The 16,898-nt window shown below is 37.2% G+C and overlaps 1 protein-coding gene across 4 annotated transcripts in view; it reads left to right on the top strand.

Annotated features, from left to right (window-relative positions):
* ABCC9 (ATP binding cassette subfamily C member 9) overlaps positions 1–15,729 on the top strand; it is a 148,999-nt gene extending 133,270 nt beyond the window's left edge. For 2 of the 4 annotated variants that reach the window (XM_070453747.1, XM_070453745.1), the window contains 5 exons: positions 2,447–2,550; positions 5,109–5,242; positions 7,818–7,880; positions 8,570–8,744; positions 12,731–12,814. In XM_070453747.1, coding sequence (XP_070309848.1) covers positions 2,447–2,550; positions 5,109–5,242; positions 7,818–7,880; positions 8,570–8,707 — 439 coding nt within the window. In that variant the 3' untranslated portion in view covers positions 8,708–8,744; positions 12,731–12,814. Of the gene's footprint in view, positions 1–2,446; positions 2,551–5,108; positions 5,243–7,817; positions 7,881–8,569; positions 8,745–12,730 lie in introns of all 4 variants that reach the window. The other 2 variants (XM_070453746.1, XM_070453744.1) reach the window with 1 other exon arrangement.
* The last annotated feature ends 1,169 nt before the right edge of the window (positions 15,730–16,898 follow it).

The following is a 16,898-nucleotide window of genomic DNA, read 5'->3' as shown; positions in this document are numbered from 1 at the left end:
ATTGTTCTGTGTCTGGTTCTACATGTTGCTTCTTGACCTGCATACAGGTTTCTCAGGAGGCAGGTAAAGTAGTCTGGTATTCCTATCTTTTTAAGAATTTTTCCACAGTTTGTTGTGATCCACACAGTCAAAAGTTTTAGCATAGTCAATGAAGCAGATAAAGATATTTTTCTCAAATTCCCTTGCTTTCTCTATAATCCAGCGAATGTTGTCTATTTGATCTATGGGTCCTCTGCCTTTTCTAAATCCAGCTTGTACATTTGGAAGTTCCCAGTTTGTGTACTGTCAAAGCCTAACTTGAAGGATTTTGAGCATTACCTTGCTGGCATGTGAAATGAGCATAATTGTACAGAAGCTTGAACATTCTTTGGCATTGCCTTTCTTTGGGATTGAAATGAAAACTGAACTTTTCCAGTCCTGTGGTCATTGCTGAGTTTTCCAAATTTGCTGGCATACTGAGTTCAGCACTTTCATAGCATCATCTTTTAGGGCTTGAAATAGCTCAGCTGGAATTCCATCACCTCCACTAGCTTTGTTCATAGTAATACTTCCTAAGGCCCACTTAATTTCACACTCCAAGATGTCTGGCTCTATGTGAGTGACCATACCTTAGTGGTTATCTGAGTCATTAAGAATTTTTTTTGTAAAGTTCTTATGTGTATTCTTGCCACCTTTTCTCAATCTCTTCTGCTTCTGTTGGGTCCATACCATTTCTGTCCTTTATTGTGCCCATCTTTGCATGAAATGTTCCCTTGGTATCTCTAATTTTCTTGAAGAGATCTCCAGTCTTTCCCATTCTATTGTTTTCCTCTAATTGTATTATTCACTTAAAAATGCTTCCTTATCTCTGCTTGCTGTTCTTTGGAACTCAGCATTCAGTTAAGTATATCTTCCCCTTTCTCCTTTTCCTTTCACTTATTTCATTTCTCAGCTATCTGTAAGGCCTCCTCAGATGACCATTTTGCCTTGCATTTGTTTCTTGGGGGTGATGTGGTCACAGTGTTACAAACTTCTGTCCATAGTTCTTCAGGCACTCTGTCTACCAGATCTAATCTCTTGAATCTCTTTGTCACTTGCACTATAAAATCATAAGGGATTTGATTTAGGTCATACCTAAATGGTCTAGTATTTTTCCCTGAAGAAGTGAGTGAAGTGAGTGAAAGTCGCTCAGTTGTGTCCAACTCTTTGTGACCCCATGGACTACACAGTCCATGGAATTCTCCAGGCCAGAATACTGGAGTGGGTAGCCTTTGCCTTCTCCAGGGGATCTTCCCAACCCAGGGATCGAACCCAGGTCTCTTGCACTGCAAGTGGATTCTTTACCAGCTGAGCCACAACAGAAGCCCAAGAATACTGGAATGGGTAGCCTATCCCTTCTCCAGTGGATCTTCCCGACCCAGGAATCGAACCGGGGTCTCCTGCATTGCAGGCGGATTCTTTACCAACTGAGCTATCAAGAAGACTTTCTTCAATTTAAGCCTGAATTTTGCAATAAGGAGTTCATGATCCGAGCCACATTGTAAAATTACTTCAGTTTTAACTGAAGGTGTACCAGACTATTTAGCAATATGATAGGAATCTCCATCTCTGAATATATTTACTATGAATACTGTTTCTCTGGTTTGTACAGCATAACTCATATGAAATAGCATTGCGTGTTTCCATATAGATCTATGTATTTAACATTAGTTCTGTAGGAATGATTAGCTAGATACCATTCAAGTTACACTGAACAAAATATGACTGACTTTACTCTGTGTAAGTCTCTAGGTCCATCAGTGTCTCTGGAAATCACACAATTTCATTCCTTTTTATGGCTGAGTAATATTCCATTGTGTATATGTGCCACATGTTCTTTATCTATTCCTTTGTTGATGGACATTTAGATTGCTTCCGTGTTCTGGATATTGTAAATAGTCCTGCAGTGAACGTTGGGGTGCATGTATCTTTTGGAATTATGATTTTCTCTACTCAATTCTGTGTGGTGACCTAAATGGGAAGTTAATCTGAAAAAGAAGGGATATATACATATACATATACTTGATTCACTTTGCAGAATCTAACAACATTGTAAAGCAACTGTACTCCAATAAAAATTTTTTTTAAATAAAATAAATTTTAAAATATTTCTTAGAGATTTTCCCAAAAAATGTAATATGAAGGTGGATGAATCTAATTTAATGAATTTTATCAAATCATATAATTAATTCAAACTTACTAATTATGTCATCAGAAAACCATTGCTCATAAAATTCAGATCATTCATTCACCTAACAAGCATGAAGTGAATGCCTGTTCTATCCTAAAGCACTGTTGTAGATTCTGGGCATACAGCAAGAGCCAAAACAAATAGGATTTCCATCTTTAGGGAAGAACAGCAATAAGCAAGCATACATTAAACAGTCATTTTTGAAATTTATTCACTAACTGATTTTTTTTCCTACAGATTTAACTTAGATCCAGAATGCAAATGCACAGATGACAGACTCTGGGAAGCTCTTGAAATTGCTCAGTTGAAGAACATGGTCAAATCCCTACCAGGAGGTCTAGGTATATTTTCTAAATGATGCATTTATTTTTTTATATATGCAATGAATTCTACATATCTACCTTTTATTCTAGAATTACATAGTTCTGGCACTAACGCTCCTTATATTTTTTTGTTTATTTGTGGTGCCCCAGCTTCTCGTTGCAGTGCTTCTCTTGTGGAGTCTGGACTTCAGGGTGCGAGGACTTCCGTAGCCACAGCTCTCAGGCTCTAAAGCACAGGCTCAGTAGTTGTGGCGCATGGGCTTGGTTGCTCCATGGCATGTGGAAGCTTTCTAGATCCCTGATATGAATTCAGCCCCAGAGGTAGCATCAGTTCAGTTCAGTCACTCAGTCATGTCCTACTTTTTGGGACCCCGTGGACCACAGCACGCCAGGCCTCCCTGTCCATCACCAGCTCCCAGAGTCCACCCAAACCCATGTCCATTGAGTCAGTGATGCCATCTCATCCTCTGTCGTCCCCCTTCTTCTCCTGCTCTCAATCTTTCCCAGTATCAGGGTCCTTTCAAATGAGTCAGCTCTATGCATCAGTTGGCCAAAGTATTGGAGTTTCAGCTTCAACATCAGTCCAATGAACAGGACTGATCTCCTTTAGGATGGACTGGTTGGATCTCCTTGCAGTCCAAGGGACTCTCAAGAGTCTTCTCCAACACCACAGTTCAAAAGCATCAATTCTTCAGCTCTCAGCTTTCTTTATAGCCCAACTCTCACATGCATACATGACTACTGGAAAAACCATAGCCTTGACTAGACGGACCTTTGTTGGCAAAGTAATGTCTCTGCTTTTTAATATGCTATCTAGGTTGGTCATCACTTTCCTTCCAAGGAGTAAACGTCTTTTAATTTCATGGCTGCAGTCACCATCTGCAGTGATTTTGGAGCCCCCAAAAATAAAGTCAGCCACTGTTTCCATTGTTTCCCCATCTATTTGCCGTGTAGTATAATTTCTGGCAAATAATTGATGACAAAAACAAAAGAACAACATGAATAACAAAAGAAAAACATGATTAATGAAACAAGGGAGAGTTCATGATATAGTCTTTCATTCATGAAAGTGAACATCTGTAGTTTTGGACTTCTGTTTCCTTAAAATCTAAACTCATTTAAGAAAGCATCTGAAAGATAATGGTTGATATTCTAATTTTAATGCTTAATATGTAGTTGCCAAATTATATTGTTGCCATCTAATTTTTTTTAATCAACCTACAGAATAAAATTATATTTATTTGTTAGCTTATTTGGGAAGTGGGGCCTACTCAAAAACAATACCTTTTATGATTATAATTCAGTCCAAAGGAAAAGACATCCACAACAAAGTGGAGACAGCATGTCTTTAAGGATAGTTTTATTGACCTTGCCAGTGTCAGACAATGGGAATAATTCCAGAGGTCTGGATGAACTTTCCCATAATAATTTTTGATGTCTTCTCTGGAAAGTCTAGCAAGCACTTGAAAAATTGAAAAGTCTACTTGAGATAATGCTTGTAGATCTTTTTCCTCTAGTGATTTTCAGACTCTGCCCTTCCCCCATTAGTACTTGGAAAGATAATTATATCTATATAGTTCTCCTCACCAATATGAGACCTGAATGTACCTGTTTTGAATTGTGGGCATAGTATTTGGGAATTATGGGACAGTGTAAGCAACAAGGAATTATATTTATGCTCTGTAATTGAATGCTGTTTATGCTCATTGTCTTAATAAAGATTGCTTCAATGGTTTGGTAATGATCTGGTTCAGACCAGTTCTAGTGAAGAACATTCATCATTCCCTGCTTCCTTTTTATTTGTTATATACATTAATATTTGGAGAATATATGCATAGTCCCCAAGTATGAGAAATTATAAGAATTTGAAGCAGTAAGACAATAATCAATAGAAATTGCCCCTTGGAGCCCTACTACAATGTCTGTGAATCCTAATTAAATAGATCATCTTGGAAATAGAATTTAAGCTAAACTCACAGCAGTAGTTTATAAAATGTGGTTGAAAACCAAAAAAAGGAAACTATAATGAGGACATAATTCACTTATCCATGCAACAAGGTTTTCTATTCAGGTGCTATGTCAGATGTTCATTGATAAGTACTGGGGATTCATTAATAAGTCCTTACCGACTTGGAGCTTAGAGTCCAAGGGGATGATATAATGGAAAGAGAATAGGTATTGGAGTTGAGAATATTCTGTTTCTCACTAAGCTCTGCTACCAGTTATCTGTATGATCTTGAGCAAGTCACTTCATTTCTCTGGGCCTTGGATAATTACATCAGATAATTAAATCATCTTGAAGGTCTTCCAGTCTTTAAAATGTTTAACAGCATTTTATGTCCTACTATAAGGAGACAATTTACCACCTATTGTCAAACATAAGATGGCCCAGGATCATCTTCATTTTCCCCAAGTAAAGTTCCTCTTTGTTTTTTCCAAAAGGAAATCCTTGCACCAGTACAAAGTGATGTCAATAGGTTTTTCTAGGACATCCTGTGTTTTCCACTATGTTGCCTAAAGGAAGTGTTAATATCATTTCTTTAGTGAAGTCCTTGCTTTTTTTTTTTTTCATTTAGATGCAGTTGTCACTGAAGGTGGGGAGAATTTTAGCGTTGGACAGAGACAGCTGTTCTGCCTTGCCAGGGCCTTTGTCCGCAAAAGCAGTATTCTCATCATGGATGAAGCAACAGCTTCCATTGACATGGCCACAGTGAGTGCATCATCTAAGCTGCTTTCAAATGATGAGTCCAAGAAATGCATGCAAAAATTACAATTTATTTTTCCAGACTGCGTTCTGAATATCCTCAGGACTATTTTTTTCAGTGTCTTCTCAACTACCTCCTTGATCAACTAGTGGTATAGCACGTTGAGAATTTCAGTAAAGTAGACTTGACTCTTGTTTTAATGATGCTCCTGTTGTCCAATAAGCATTAAATAAATTTGCCACTTTTTGATTAATCCTCAAGAGAGTAAAATTCCAGGGCTCAGTTGATGAGACTGCTGTCCTGTATTCAAGTATTCAGGTATGTTGCCATGGAAGTTCTAAAATGAAATATGCAAATCACTGTTTAATAGAATCTATTGATAATCAAAACCAATCATTTTCTAATTGAATTTGAAGAGGGATTCACTAAATTAATACTGGCTAGAATTAATAATGGCCCTCTCAATGTATTGATGGTAATAAGGCAGAAACTTTGCCTTTTGAAAGAGATCATTTAAAAGTGTCAAATAAGGGGAGGGATAAATTAGGAGTTTAAGATTAACATATACACACTACTATATATAAAATAGATAATCAAAAAATGACCTACTGTATAGCACAGGGAACTGTACTCAATATTCTGTAACAACCTAAAAAGGGAAAAAATCTGAAAAAGAATGGATATATGTATATATATATAACTGAATCACTTAGCTGTATACTTGAAACTAACACGTTACAAATCAACTGTACTCCAATATAAAATGAAAATTAAAATCTTAAAAAACATCAAATATGTCCAAGAAGGATCTGTGTGAAGGTTGTGACTGAGTGGGGAAAATGTCACATTGAACTGGAAATGTTATGAGATATCTATTAATGTTGTTCTTATAAAAGTGAACTTGATATTAAAAGTTTGGCATCAGAAAGGACAAAAAAAAACCATTTCTTTTCTTGCTGTATACTTTAGATTGAATTAAACTATCCAGAAAGATGAAACAGCTTCAAGATTATTAAGAGCCAATTATATATAGAGATGTTAATTTGACATCATTTCTTTGTATTGTTGTTGTTGTTCAGTCACTTAAGTTGTGTCCGACTCTTTGTGATCCCATGAACTGCAGCACGCCAGGCTTCCTTTCTTTGTATTAAGACTAATTAGTTAAACTGGGCTTCCCTGGTGGCTCAGTGGTAAAGAATCTGCCTGCAATGAAGAGACAAAAGACGCGGGTTTGATCCCTGGGTAGAGAAGATCCCCTGGAGGAGGAAAGGGCAACCCACTCCAGTATACTTGCCTGGAAAATCACATGGACAGAAAGAGGCTGGTGGGCTACGGCCCATAGGGTCGCAAAGAATCAGACCGAGCAACCGAGCATAGAGCGCAGTCAGTTAAAGTATCTATACAAAGTTATAAATCTTCTCCAAGTTAAGATAATTTAAAGCAATGAAGTTGTTTCTAATGAAGCCATTTTGCTAAATCTAACTACATTAAAATTAGTTTTAATTACTAAGTTCTTATAACATTGTGGGTTATTATAAGGATAGTACTGCCTCAACAGAAACAAGAGAGAGAGAGAAAAGGGGAGAATAAGAATGAATTAATTGGCAATAAGTCATGTGATTGGAAGAAATAACTTCACATAAAGACTTCGGTAACTGAGCCTTTTTATTGAGGAGAGAGGAAGAATCTTTACCCCTGATATCTTTTAAAATATAATAACAATTTGGACCATAAAGAAGGCTGAGTACTGAAGAATTAATGTTTTCAAACTGTGGTGCTAGAGAAAACTCTTGAGAGTCCTTTGGACAGCAAGGACATCAAACCAGTCAATCCTAAAGGAAATCACCCCTGAATATTCATTGGAAGGACTGATGCTGAAGCTCCAATATTTTGGCCACCCGATGTGAAGAGCCAAGTCATTGGAAAAGACCCCAATGCTGGGAAAGATGGAGGGCAAGAGGAGAAGGGGACGACAGAATATGAGATAGTTGAATGGCATCACTGACTCAATAGACATGAGTTTGAGCAAACTCAGGGAGATAGTGAAGGACAGGAAGCCTGGCATGCTGCAGTTCATGGGGTCGCAGAGTCAGACGTGACTTGGCGACTGAACAACAACAATGGTTTGTGGTGGGAATAAAAATAGTTCCTGCCAGGAATGTACTTTTATGGGTCAAAATCCAAATTTTTGGCATGTATTTTATTTTCTCCTTTTCTGACCCCAAACTTAACACTGTTTTAGGGTTTTATTAGTTTTGAATACATCCTTTTTGTGGCATAACCTTAAGTGAGCATTTCCCCACCCATTTGGTTTCATTTTCCTCATTCATTTTCCTGGCACTAAATCTATCAGCCATTCCTAGTTAATCAGCTGAGTTTTCTTTGCATTTTGAAGACACTGCAGAACCCAGCCTGAGCTCCCTGCTGGGCACTGCTCCCTGTTAGACCTTCTGCAAAAGATAGGAGTGAGAATTCTCAGAAGAGATTGGGCATGTTGAAGCATTGTTCTTGGGGACAAAATACTTTGGCAACGGAAAGGAGTCCAGAGAAAATTCAGACTCTATTTTTATTTTTTGGCAGGAAAACATTTTGCAGAAAGTGGTCATGACAGCTTTTGCAGATCGCACCGTTGTTACAATAGCTGTAAGTATAGGAGACAACGTTGATTTACTCCTCTTTGGTTGATTTTTGAAGATTCAGTATTCTTTATTTGGGGGCAATTAAAAGTATACTTATGTTAAATCATGTATTTCTCTGCTAATATTTCTGTATCTGTGCAAAAAAAAGAAAAAAAAAATTGCCATGCTTTGAAAGCCGTTACACTGTTTTTTCCCCAAGCTGTCTGCTCTACTTTCCTCTCCTAGTTCACAATGAAAGAGCATTCTAAATTTCAGAATTCCAGCAGGTCATGGACTGTACTATTTTACCAGATATAGACGGTAGTTCATATGGGATCATTCTTGTTTGAATAATCGAATTGTCTGATGATCAGTTTCAGAAGCAAAATTCATCAGTTTGATTGCTGATACTATTTACACTTAATTTCTGTGTTCCTGTTTACTCAGCTGTTTGCAAGAAGTCCGTGAGTTACCAGCAGATACATTCTCTGATTTTTAGATAGCCCTGATCAAATTGAAGACTTGCTTAAGTGTTTGCAATGCTCATTACAAATTACTGCAAAGAGGCCATGGTTTTGTCTCTGCCTCTTTGCAGATGGATGGGTTCTTACTGACAGGCTTAAAATTTAACAAGAGTCTTTTTAAAATGAATTGCTTGGACATTTCCCTCTTGCTGATTCTCTTCTTTCCTTTCCATTTTTCTTTTCTCTCCAGCACCGTGTCTCTTCTATTTTGGATGCAGGCCTTGTGTTAGTCTTATCTGAGGGTATATTAGTAGAGTGTGATACTGTTCCAAACTTGCTTGCTATCAAGAATGGCCTCTTTTCCACTTTGGTGATGACCAACAAGTAAACATCAGGAGCTACCCTGCCAAGTATCCCATTCTCTGGTAGTTATCTTAGCCACCTCCCCCACAGTAAGGCAAGAAGAATGCAGATTAAAGGGGAGGGATGGGGGAGGGAACTAACTACAAGGTGTTATTATACAAATCAGCTCAACTGGGTGCTTCTGTTGTGCTCAATACCAATGAGGCATTTGCATATATTTTCAAATGTATCAATGCACCAGAGAGAGTGGTCTGGCAGAAAGTGGCCTTGACAGCTTTTGCAGACCACATCATTGTTACAATAGCTGTAAGTTTGAGAGAAAACCTGTACCCAGATTTACCTCTATCCTAAGGACCAATTTCACTATTCCTTGGAGATGTTCTGTAACTGTCCTTAAAGTACCAAACACATTCCTTACCTGCCCTGAAGAATGCCTTGCTCAATAATTAAGTTTTTAACAGTTGAGTCATAGGAGTTATGTGTGAAGTGCTCACTTGTTCTTCTGGTTTTGTGAATGATGCATGGGAGAAAGTATACCCTTAGAACTTCCCTGGTGGTCCAGTGGCTAAGACTCCATGCTCCAAATGCAGGGGACCCAGGTTCAATCCCCAGTCTGGGAACTAGATCCCATATTCTGCAACTAAGAGTTTGCATGCCACCACTAAAGATTTAGTGTTCTGCAGTGAAGGTCAAAGATCTTGCCTGCTGCATCACAGACCCAGTGCAGCCAAACAAATAAATAAAAACATTAAAAAAGAAAGAGCACCCTTGAAGTGCAGCTTTCTCAAGGTAGCTGGAAACGATTCCCCATCAGGGCTCTCCTTCTGTAAACTGGGCCTAAGTAAAGAGATAGCACTTTCTTTTACTTTTCCAGTGAACTCTCTGATTCCTTCTGCCCTGGAGTTGCCTACAGGGAGACTTGAGAAAATTGGCTAACTTGAAAAACAATTTTATAACATTTTCAAGAATTTTCTCACTGGAGAGATGAGGAGAAAGAGCTTCCTGTTCCCCTTAAAAAGGCAGGTTAAAAGGGGGAAAAGCAGACCCTTGCCTACTCCGAAGACTATTTTTATCTGCTCTACATGAAGCATGGTACTGATGGGTGGTCCCATTTAGTTGACAGCTGGAAGATTTCTTGAGCATAATTTGTATATTTTCACCAAAAAATTACGTATCTCACCTGATTTCTGCTTTTCTACATTCACTGAATACTTTTCTGTTTACTTGTATGTCTTTCACCCATTCTTCATTTCAAGACCACCTAGTGTGGAGGTGGCCACCAGGATACCAAGAGCTCTTTCCCCAGACACAGAAAATTGTGGGAAAGGACCAAATGCTGTGGGCCCAGCTCCTTTTACCAGGCTCATAAGAGGGAGAGCCAACTTGTGGTACATCCCTTGTATAATACTCCTCAACTCTGTTAAAAGCTTCATCAGCTCTGTTGGGCTTTCCTGGTGCTCAGTGGAAAAGAATCCACCTGCCAATGCAAGAGATGTGGGTTCCATCCCTGGGTTGGGAAGATCCCCTAGAGAAGGAAATGGGAACCCATTCCAGTATTCTCACCTGGGAACTCCTATGGACAGAGGAGCCTGGTGAGCACAGTCAGTGGGGTTACCAGAGTCAGTCATGACTTAGCAGTTAAACAACAACTATTAAGAGTAATTGGGGCTTTGCTGGTGGTCCATCAGTTAAAACACTGACTTCTAACAAAGAGGGCACAGGTTCGATCCCTGGTCAGGAAGCTGTGATCCCACACACTGTGTGGTGCAGCCAATAAATAAATAAATGAATTTATTAAGATTAACTATTTTTCCTTCCCTGATAAAAGTTGTTCTGTTACTTTTGTTAACTGCCACTGAAAATTGTGGAATAACTTTAGAAGATAACTTTCTCAGGTTTCTAAAAATAAGTCCTCATGCCCCCAAATAGTGAGTGTCTTTTTTTAATGGAAGTAATCTATACTTCAGTCTTGTTGAGGTTTATTTCTCTGGAGTATTTTGAAAATTTCACCAATGCTATGGCAGTTGACACTTTGTCAAGCAGAAATTAATTTGGAGTAATGGAATAAACACCAGATATATTTACTTCTATAGGCCAAGTTTTTCAACATTTTAAAAAATAAGCAACATTTTAGAATATCAAGGCAATATTTATAATATCCTACTTATGGGTTTGAAAGCTAAGTTTTTAAAAATATCTGTAATATGGTTGTTGAAGAGCTAATTTTTTGAAGGAAATGAACAGCGGACATTAAACAGCTCATTAAGTTTATTTTTTTCTAAATGCCTGGAGATGCAAGGGGCTCTGGCCCTTTCTTAAAGATAAAAATTGTCTTTTAAAGTGTGATATCTTAAATGTATACCATTGTTTGTCACTCAGTCATGTCCAACCCTTTGCAACCCAATGGATTGTAGTCTGTAGCCCGCCAGGCTCCTCTGTCCGTGGAATTCTCCAGGTGAGAATACTGGAGTGGGTAGCCTTCTCTAGGGGATCTTCCCCACCCAAGAATCAAACCCAGGTCTCCTGCATTGTAGAAAGTTTCTTCACCATCTGAGCCACCAGGGAAGTCCATTAATTACCAGTATTTAGTGAATGATACAGGTTTGTCTATGGATGTTGAAACTAGTGGTGCATGTTCTAAGCTGGCATCTTTATCACACTCCATATATGTGCTGCTTTACCCCTTAGTTGTGAGTTCCAACCAAGACTGCTTGCTTTTCTGAAAGCACGAACACTGAGTCTACCCCGTCTTCAGGTCCAGGGCAAGGGATAAGCTTTTGCTTTGGGGACCACCCTAGGTTGAACTTTGGGTTGTTACTAATGTACATTACTAAAACAAATTCCACCTGTTTATTTGTGCTTGTAAAATATGGCTCCTAAGAGATTTGAAATTACATGTGCCACCTATTTGTGGCTCACATTATATTTCTATTGGACAGCACTTCACTTAGCAAGAGTAGCGAAAAGGCTCACTGCAAAGACAAAGTGCTGAATTATTTTTTCATGCATTATCTCATTTGATCCTCACCACCATTCCCCAGCCATCATTTTACTGATGTGAAAGTTAAGGCATACGAAAGTTAAGTTTGTTGCTCAAGATTGCACAGCTAACAGGTGGGGAAACCAAAACATGAATCCATTCTGACTTCGGAGCTTGCCTTCTTAACCATGACGCTAATAATGACAGGTGAACAACCCTCTGAAGGACCAGATTCTCCCAACAAAACATCTTATGGCAGAGTAGAAGTAGCTCCGAAGTGAATGAGCCTGGTTTGGATGTTGATTCTGCTACTTACTATCTGTGTGATCTGATTTTGCTTTATTTATTATGAACCCCAGTGGTCTCGCCCATAAAGTGGAGAGATTAACACCCACATTTGTGGAATGTTCTGATGATTAACAAGTATGCGTGCAGAGTAGCTAATGTATAATATATGTTCAGGAAGTGGTAATTTTTATTATGATTAATTACTAACACTAGAGCTTCTTTCCAAAAGGTACCATGTGGGAAGAGAAAATGACTGAGTGGGTGGCAGTGATCTCTAAAGACAAAAAGACAGCATGCCGACGTAGTCTTGGATAATACCTTTTAACACTGCATGCCAGAATGGACTTCCCCATATGGTTTTCTCAGAATTAAACCACCTTCCGGGGTTCTTCAAATTGTGTGTTATCCCAGGGAATTAGTTGACTTTACTAAAAAGCTAATTTTAGTCTAGACTAAACTATAACCAAACTGGTTCACAGTGACTCTTCTTATCATTTAATTATTTGACAAACATTTGTTATCCTATTCACAATTCTGTGAAAATGATGAAACTACTATATTAGGTACACTCAATCTAATACAGCCTATATAATACCCAGTCATACTGGCTGGTGTTTAAAAGTATGTAAATAAATCATACTTTACATAAGAAAGAAAAAGAAGGGCTGTGCCCAAGATAAAGAAATGCCCTTATATAAACAGTGAAATATGCATTTTCCATTGCTTTGGCTGGTGCCCTGAAATTTATAACGAATACATTTATTCTTTTCTCACTCACAGCACCGGGTTCACACTATTCTGACGGCAGACCTAGTTATTGTGATGAAGCGAGGAAATATTTTAGAATATGACACTCCAGAAAGTCTCTTGGCCCGGGAAGATGGAGTATTCGCTTCTTTTGTTCGTGCAGACATGTGACGGAATGTCTTAAAACCATGCTTGTATTTAAAACAATGCTCTCATAACCTACTTAATGGATCATCAGGTTGGCCTTTGGAAAGTGGCATCTTAAACTTTTACACACTTTTGTGAAGTTTAATTGTTATGTTGTGGAATTTGTAATTAGTAACAATATCACTGTACCAGTGAATATTGCATTTCCTATGTTGATGTTTCTTCTTCCTGTTTTCTTTGTTTTGCTTTGTTTTCTAATCTGTGACTGCTTATTATGTTCATTACTGATGTTTTTCTAAAGATTAAGCCACATTATCTTTCAGAATAACAAATTGTATTCAAACAAGTAAGCTACTCTAAGTGGTAAATCAACTACTCTGCTTAAGTCTGGAAAATATCTCTCAAGCATAGAAGTTACAATTAGCATTCAGTATTATTTTACTCTTATTTGTAAGAATATATTTCCTTTTTGTTGGTGTTTCCAGATATTATTGGAAGAAATTAAAAGGAGGACAGGTTTTCTAATCAGTTAGAAAATGAAACACTCAAATTCATTATTTACTGTCTGAGAATATGTCCTATATTCATCAACATTAATAATACTGACATTTCTTATAGAAGTCTCTTCTTTTTCATCTAAATTGTTTCTGGTCACCAAGACTAGAAGTTATTATTACATTTATAATAACTCTGTAAATCTAAAACCTTCATTAGAATGATCATAAGAGTTTGAAATTTTGACAAATTATACCCAAGGTTCCATTTTTCCTTATCTAGTAAGAGGAGGGTTCTTAAGATATCGAGCATAATGTGCTTTTCCAGACTGAAGTTCAAAAAGTAATAAGGCTCAACTCTTCAGTGACAGGTCACTACAGCTTTCCATGGTTTAATTAATCATTAGATGTGTTTATGATCCTCAGGCCCTAAAATTCCACATTATTCAAGACTGGAGAGCATAAGCAAGTGGCCTTATTTTCACAGGATATATCTATACAAACATACATACATATATAAACATAGGTAGACATACAAATATATGTAAAACATGTGTCCATTTCTAGGTGGAAGAATGCCTATTTCTTTTAAACAGTTATGCCCAGTGGTGTAACACAGGTATATATTTGCTCCTGCTCTAATTTTAATGTACATGTAAAGACTGTATCAAAATTTTATTCTGATTTTAATGTGCATATTCAAGGTGCATCAAAATTTATGAGATATTAGTGTCATGCTTTCTTAAATGTAAATTAATAAACTGAAAAAACACTAAAAGTTACTTTCCCTGTCATGCTAGCAGCCAAAGATTTATACTGCAGTTTTGTACATTTGATACATTTGTATCAATATTGATTTTCACGTGAGGGTCTATGTGCATTGTAAGGTTTTGAAGAATTATAACTGATGGAAAAAGAGAATGTAAGCTCCCTTTCTATAGTTCCTGTGTTCAGTTTATTGTATTGTGTATTCATGCTTGGAAAATTTGTATACTTACTCATGCAGAACTTATGCCTGGGCCTTCACCTGAATTTAGAGTCTTGATGTTTACCTAAAATAAGTTTCACAAGGATGGACAAAAGTGTTCTATGTTACTTAGTACAAACTGTCAACTCGTTAGATATATAAAACTTCATTAGGAGAAAAATCTTCTTAATTCTTCCCTGAAAGTTAAACAGAACAGAATCAATAACTGTTGATTTGATCTTCAAAATATTTTCTAAATGTTCCACCAATCTACTCAAAGTGTTTCTGGCATGCAAATGCTTTGTAAGGTTGAATTTACACAGTGTTTTTTTTACCAAGTTATATATTCGGTATCACAGAGAAAGGGCTTCCCAGGTGGCAATAGTGGTAAAGAATATACCTGCCTAGGCAGGAGACTTAAGAGATGAGGGTTCAATCCCTGGGTCGGGAAGATCCCCTGGAGGAGGGCATGGCAACACACTCCAGTGTTCTTACCTGGAGGATCCATGGACAGCGGGGCCTGGTGGGCCATGATCTATCAGGTCACAAAGAGTCGGACACGACTGAAGCTTCTTAGCACCCACATACAACAAGAGAAATGAGGATTTACCCACTGAAATAATCCCTCATGATACCTGTAAATATTCTACTGCTATCCAGTCAGTGTCAGCAGAAGCATATCTAATTACACTAAACAGAAAATCACATTTACCATTTTTACAACTCAGTGGTCACTGGTTTCCTCATAACTTGCAGTCACTTGAGTGTTTAATTGTTTACAAAACTAAGTTGACTGAATAAAGTCAAGGATGATCTCTTGAGTTGTTTAATCATGTATTGTGTTATATGTATGATCTATTGAATATGGAAATGATTCATCTTGAGATAATTTTTTATTAAATAGATATATATCTATAAAAGAAGACCAGCCTTTACCTAATCAAATTTCACATCACAAATTTTACATTTAATTAACCAAATCATTTTTACCAATTTTAATTCCTTAATATTTGTGAAGAGCAACAAATACCTAAAGCTTTATATAGAAATAGGTTACTGATAATGTTAAAAGAGAAAAACATTCTCCTCTTAAAGGACTGTGCACCCTCTGCTTTTAAGTGCTCCTTGTGATCAATTTAAAAGCCAACTTTGCTCTAGATTCGATAGATAAGAGAAGATCCTCCTAAGTAACTGATTCTTGAGGTCTGGGACCATGTCTTATTTGTCTCTGTGCCCTTGGCATATAATACAAGTACCTGAACCACAGCAGGCCCTAATAAGGATAGTTGATTGGTCCATTGATTAATTTTAGCATTAGCCATGTGCCTATAACTTTTCACTGTCTGTGTTGTGTTTCTTCTACTATGAACATATGCTGCTTTGGTATTATATAATAAATTACTTTTTTTGTTTGCTTAATTAAAAAGGATGATTATTTTTTTACTTACAATACCATTGGGCATCAACCAGGACTGATCAACAGATGTAAATTAATACAAGTTGACAAGACAGTACTTGATTATGCTTTGACGGTTTTTTTTCACACCTGTCACAGTCATAGAGTCAGTTTTATATATAGGCTTTTGGGAAGTTTTCATTAAGTGGAACAACTATATCTATAAATTTTGTTACATCTCTGATTAAATAGTTGGATGTCTATAAACCTTCTCCAAGGTTTATTGATTAGTCTTTATGGTTGTCTTCCAATATATGTTAAATGACTATTTTGTACTCCATTCTTTGGAGGTCTATGATTTATAATATTTTAATATTCCCTAATTAATCCCTTATCCAAAGTTAAATGCAATCTTCTAATCTTAGCCTTTGATAATAAGAAACTGTAGCCAAAAGGGTATATTCTGTAACTTGAGTTTAATTTTTTCTTTAGTAACTACACATCATTTTCAAGGTTTGCTCAGGCATTAGTAAGATTCCTATAGCTCAAACTCCCCAGTGAAAGGGTTTATACCTGTATTTCTAGCAAATGCTTCCAGATGAGATTCGTAATTAGCCAGGTTTGGGAATCATCAGTCTACCTTGGTCACCACTCTTATTTCTTTTTATTGTGCATAATGTGGGGCCATAAAATGCTGGAGGTGATATTCACTTGCTTCCTAGCTTTGCTGACATGAACCTATCCTAGACTGCCAGAACAAACCTCTTGGTGTCATTGAATCAACTGCCTTAGTTCCATCATAAAGGAAACAGTGAAATGAACTGAATCTCAGCTGAGAAGATATAAACAGGGATTCTGAACACTGTTTTACTTTGTGTTGTAGTTTAATCAACAATGTGTGATCTAAAGGGGAATTTTTTGGAAAAGAGGCAAGCTTTTTTTACCCACATCTGAATTCCCTGTTGAGTTATTTGCATGTTACCCTATTGAGTTTGAATTTATGTTTTCAAATGTTTCTAGTGTGTAAATGTGAGTAGTTTAGGTTTCACTATTGATGTTTCACAATGTGGAAGGATGGCAAATTACCTGTGATGACTATTCCCCTTGCCACCTTCACATTTTTCCTGTTGGTATCATCATCACTGACATATGAAAGTTGATATATTAATTCTACATATTCACTACATGAGATTTAAA

This window comes from Odocoileus virginianus, chromosome 23, assembly GCF_023699985.2.
Source record: "Odocoileus virginianus isolate 20LAN1187 ecotype Illinois chromosome 23, Ovbor_1.2, whole genome shotgun sequence".
NCBI classification, from domain to species: Eukaryota; Metazoa; Chordata; class Mammalia; order Artiodactyla; family Cervidae; genus Odocoileus; species Odocoileus virginianus.
Note: the sequence above shows the minus strand (reverse complement) of the source record. Positions and strands in the feature narration are given on the sequence as shown.